Here is a 5,554-nt window from a genome sequence, read left to right as displayed (position 1 = left end):
TTCCTGCTGCCTGGAGGCAGCTCCAGGGCAGATTCTGCTTCAGGTGGGTTTGGGAAAGTGCTGTGCTCCTGGGAGGGGCGGGGCAAGAAAGACCTGAGATTTTTTTTCCGCATCCCAGACTTTTCTTTCTGTGTGTAGGGCAAAGCATCCCTGTTTCTTCTCTCGCCCTGCTGTGTTCGGGCAGTACTAAAGAGTAGGAGGAAAAGCTGCCTTCACAGACCTCTATTACTTACACGGTTTTAACTAGAATGTACATATTTTGATAATTCGAAACTCAAAAAATGTGTCAGTATGCGTGTGTGTTTGGTTTGTTGTTTTGGTTTTTTTTTCCTACGGCTCAAATATTAATTAAATTTCTTTACTATCTCTTAACAGGAACAGTGAAGACACCCAAATTTAAGCCCGATCCAAAACTTATGGACCACGGTCAGTCAAGCCCAGAAGATGTGGATCTGTACAGTACTAGAAGCTAAGACAAATCTGCTTACAAATCTTTGCAAAGTGTTACAGATAAGGGGGAGGGAAGAAGGGAAGAAATAATCCTTACAGTGCATACTCTGTGAGGTATAATTTAATCAGATGTTTTCTACTGTCCCAATTTGTAGTACTGACTTACATAATTCTGTTTAGCGAGGATTTTGTTTCTCACTACCTCTAAGCAGCGAGAATTCACTCACTGTTGGTGTCATTAGGGAGACACCGAGAAAAGTGAGGTTTGCCAGTGTCTTCTCACAATGAGGTTTCTCTGTGCCAAGCTTGTTAATAAATGTCACTTCACAAAGGATATTTGAAAATGTAAACATATATCTCTGTGCTTTGGCTCGGATGTTCATTGATCTGAAAGAGGGATGTGATGGATGAGGGGCCTTTGTCTTTTTTCTTCCTGCTCTGGAACGAAGTGCAACTTCTTCTTGGTCCAAGTACCCTTAAAAAGTTGGTTGTTCTATCATGCAAAGAGCATTATCTTTCATACTTGTACGAACAAGGCACTTTTTGATTCATTGCAAAGCCATTTGGTGGTGTTTGCCTCTTTCATAAAGGTGAATGGAAATAACTTCTCATCCTGCAAGCTGTTGGTGTGTTTAAATGTGACTCAAGTTGGGGAAAACCACACAGAGAGCCTCTAAAACAGCCTTTATAGACTATGCATTAGTTTTCAGCTACTTCTGGTACTTTGAAGAAGAACTGTACGCAAATTGCTTGATTCACAAAACTGTTTGGATTGATGTAGAGTGCATTAGCAGTGTGTAGAAGGTTGGAAACCTTCTCTAATTCCAAGTTTTAAAGTGCTGACAAGTAGTAGGCAGCCAACATTTTCATCCCAGAAGTTTGTGTGCAATACCCATCGATCTTGGTAGGATTTCTGTGAAATTCTGCCTTTTTCTATAAGAACAAAAATGAGAAATTGATTGAGTTTCCTAGGATGAAATCTCCAAACACTGCTTTTATCATTGTATATATCACTCCACTTCTGTTCATCTCCTTTTCTCTTCAAAATGCTCTTATGGGGGCTGGACTACACCTGGTGATCTTTGAACAAAGTACAACTCGGTACCAGTGCGCGATGATAATCAGCTCTCGGCCTAGAGGTGATCTCATCTCTGTTGGCTGTGGTACTTCCCTAATATATCAAGTGCAGAAGGACCACGCCGGTAGTTTGTCCTTCAATCTGCTGAATATTCCTGTCTTTCAATTAGCGAAAATACGTACTTTGTTGTAAAGTTGAGGCGGCGGGGAAACGAGCAAACTGTACAGACAGATAGTTTGGTTGAAAGGCTTCAACCCGAAAAGAAATTCCGCTTCATGCAAGTGTATTTCACAGCCCGATTTCTTCTTGCAAGGCTGCTAATGGAAAGGCAAACGGCTTGGATGCAGGCGGTGCCCCTGGTGTCCCCGTGGGACTCGCAGAAGTGAGGAGATGCCGCACAATGGAATGTGCACGAGGCACAAATGATGAATGAGCAAAACGATAAGTTAATGCTTTTACAATGATTGGGGAACAGGAAGGCATGGGTGTTTTGGAATCCAAATTTCGGGCAAAGCGTTGGGCTTTGTTACACAGAGTCCAGTGGAAAGTGAAGTCGGTAAATGTGAAGTTTAAAGCAGAATTCTTTTAGGTGAGCTTCCTTGGGACAGCTGTCTTAGAATTTGATGTGTTTTGTTTCTTTAATCATCTCTTACGGCCCAGGAAACTGTCAGAATTTAGGCAGCAATCAGAGGATATTAAATCAATCTTCACAGAGCTCCTGGACGAGACACATTTAGTGTCTCTATCACAGAGGGAGCAGTAGAAAAATTAGATTGCTGGGCTTCAGAACCATTTCCAGGGAAACGGATGAAGACGTAAGGCAGGAAGTGAAAATGGTGAAGAAACTATCATTTTCAAGTGCAAGATTGGATGGCAGAAATCGTATTATCTATCTCCCTTTGATCAGATTCTGGATAAAAAGCATAAAGGAAAAGCCATCTGCTCTACTCCTAGATTCTATTTAAATTCTAACTGATGTCCTTTGAGTGATAAGCTACCACGACAAGTCAACAGGACAGGTAAGGTGATGCAGGTATGCGTGGATTTTGTAGGGTTTTAGTGATGGTATTGGAAAACTGTCCAGAGGAATTAGTCTCCTGAGAGCAGGGAGAGAAGCTGCCTTGGAGAGCTGTCAAGGAAGAAGCGTGTCTGCCCTTGCCAGGCGAGAATAGACCTTAAAAGCCTTTCCCCTCCCTGCGGTGCCAAAAGCTGCCTGGGTCCTTCCCGTGCTTTAAGGCCATCACCGCTCAAATCTTGATAGGCAGGTGCCTGGTCTGCAAAACCTACCTTGGGCTCCTCGGCGGTTAGGCAGTCCAGAATGAGATGTTTCATGCAAACTGATTTTACAAGAAGTTCATGCTGCAAACGGACGTGGTACACGAAGCCGTCCTTAGGCTGGGTTTCAGTCTCCAGTTCCGCCTTTGGGCAAAGCTGTAGTAGAACATTGCCCCAGAGTTACGTTGTCGTTCTGAAGTCTTAAATACATTTTCTGGCGTGTAACTGGACTTGACTTTGAAGAGTGAACAGGAGGAGAAACACAGTTCTGGAGCTGATAAAATGATGTTTCCCTGTGCTGTTTCAAGCGAGCCAGCGCCCGTCTGTTCCAGCACAGGGTTTACCTGCTACTGTCACTTTCTAGTGTTTTTGTGTCAGTTGAGATTTCACTTTCTCATTCTTCTGTACCAAACAGGGTAACTTTTGTTTGTTTTCTGTCAGTGGTTTGTGGTTAATATCCTCACCCACTTGAAAAGCTGGGACTAAAATCAGAGGCTTGGATTTTGGCCCTGAAACAGATACAGCTAAAGATGACCGTTTCCCTATCTGCAGCTGAAGAAAATGGGACAAAAAAATACAAAAAGTTTAGTATCCTCTCTGGGGTGTGTTCTCTGTTTTCAGAAAGACTGTAACCGATCTCTCAGTTGGGATTTCTCTGTCCTGGAGCATAGATTTATTAATAGTGGGAGGAAATTTTTTAGTAAATCATGGAAAGTACTATAATAGAAGTTTGCTAACATAAACTTCTCTTAGAGTTGCTCATTGTCCTGTCCACCCGTGTGAGACGCAACGGTGAGAGAAATCCCTAGAGTGACCAAAAAAGACTCAGGTTTTTATAGTGAAGTTTGGAACGTATTTGGTGGCATGAGATTGCTGATTGGGCCCTCGTACAGATACTGGGATGGTGACAGCAAATCTTTGTTATGAAAGTGTTTCTTTTTTGTGAAGTGTTTCTCTTTCAAACATGAAGAGGTGCCTGCCCTCTTCCATTCCGACAGCTCAGCCTCCACCTTCTATATCGGGCTCTACAGACGGCTTGTTCCAGAGAACTACAAGGAATTGTGGCCACCTCTCCGTATTAATATTTTATAGTAAAGGTGCTGTGCAACCGCTTTAAAAAAGCAAATTCAACTGTGCGTTGTGCCATGCGTATGAGCCCTCATTTTAACTACATGTGCCTGACTTGGTCTCTTTAAGATTTCACACCCGGTACACAAGCGTGTTAAACGGTGAGAAATGAGCATTAAGTACACAGGAAAAGTTGCATTGAAAGACGTGGTTTTATTAATTTATAGTGGAACACTTTTTGAAATGCCTCTCAGATGTCACCTCAAGTTTCTTCCGTGATGCAATAATGCAGTAACCTAACAAAATTAAGAATGTACACTGTAATTTTTATATGATGTAAGATATATTTGTGGAAAATATTATGTCTTAAAGAACTGGGTTACATGAACTTATTTTATAATACAGAAATAATTTTAATTTAATGCATGTTTTTATTTATGATTGACTGTATTCGATACATAGAGACTGGGAACTTGTTGATACTTTTTATTTACATAAAACTGATTGTGATACTTTATTTTGTCATATCTTTGTGAAGCACCTGAAAATAAAGGGTGATAAGATACTTGAAAGCTAAGTTTAACTTTTGTATGTTGTCTCATCTGTAGGGCAGATCGTCAGTCCCTTTTCTCTGAAGTATGTTTTAAAAGTGAATCGGTAAACATGACCAAGTCACACCTATTTCACTAATGTGAGGGGAAAAACCTCCCGTATTGAAATACGCAGTCCTGGAAAAAATCACCAGAGTAGCATGCAGGAGGTATTAGCGCTCAGCGTTCAGTTGGTTATTCGTCTCACGTTTTGAGAAGTGCTTTCATTTTAGCAATTTCTTCTAAAGGGTGCTGTAACTCAGAACTTGAAAAAAATAGGACTTTTATCACTGCTGAAAGGCTGATACCAATTGTGAAAAGAATGAGGCGGACAGCAAATAAATTTACCTCAGTTTGGCTCCATGATAATCTTCCAGGTATGGTAATTTGCAATACAGGAGTCCTGGATAGTGCAATCCATGGTGTAACTGGCAGTGTAACTACTTAAAGCACAACATTTGTGTGAACAAGTAATGTGGTTGTTTTAATGAGTGTTACAGTTCTTAGTTATCGTTATGATTCTCGAACTTAGGAAGTATTGTAAAGATTTTAATACACCGATATAGTTATCCTGTAGTGAAAGTTTGGAGTGTGTGCTTTTAATACAAAAAGAGGGTGAGGTGCTGCAAAGCGTGTACTTTTTAAAAGGAGCACTAGTATGTCCTAGATCTTGTGAAGTTTTTATTTTAAATTGCAAAGATTCTAAGAAGTAAAGTTAAAGGCTGTAATTGAAACCATGCCAGAGCTTATATGAGTTACATTAGCACAGCGTTGATGTGCCCTTCTTGTAGACGAGAGCAAGTGTACAAACCAAAGCGAACTGCTAAGGAAAGGGGAATTGAAATGCTGGAAAATCTTCTTGTTACACTGATTTTTTTGTTTGAGGAAGCTCCTTTATGTTTTAAAGTCTAAGGGCCAGATCTCTTCCGTGTTACAAAAAAATGGCTATGTCAGTACATACTACTAAGTTGTAGAAGAAGAGAAGGGAGAGGGAACTAAAAGTAACAAAAGTGGTGAAGTAAGTAAGAAAAGTAGGTGGTGAAAGGGACGTGCGTGTGGGAGTTCTGAGTTTACTGTGGGGCTGAGTCAGAAC

General features: G+C 40.9%; 1 protein-coding gene across 1 annotated transcript in view; it reads left to right on the top strand.

The window, feature by feature from the left end:
* Window positions 1-473, top strand: part of APOOL (apolipoprotein O-like) — a gene marked incomplete at its 5' end in the record, with an annotated part of 6,509 nt that extends 6,036 nt beyond the window's left edge. Inside the window, one exon of the mRNA XM_009877406.1 lies at window positions 376-473. Coding sequence (XP_009875708.1) covers window positions 376-473 — 98 coding nt within the window. The remainder of the gene's footprint in view (window positions 1-375) is intronic.
* Between the last annotated feature and the right edge of the window lie 5,081 nt (window positions 474-5,554).

The sequence above is a fragment of the Apaloderma vittatum genome, unplaced genomic scaffold, assembly GCF_000703405.1.
Source record: "Apaloderma vittatum isolate BGI_N311 unplaced genomic scaffold, ASM70340v1 scaffold39369, whole genome shotgun sequence".
NCBI classification, from domain to species: domain Eukaryota; kingdom Metazoa; phylum Chordata; class Aves; order Trogoniformes; family Trogonidae; genus Apaloderma; species Apaloderma vittatum.
Note: the sequence above shows the minus strand (reverse complement) of the source record. Positions and strands in the feature narration are given on the sequence as shown.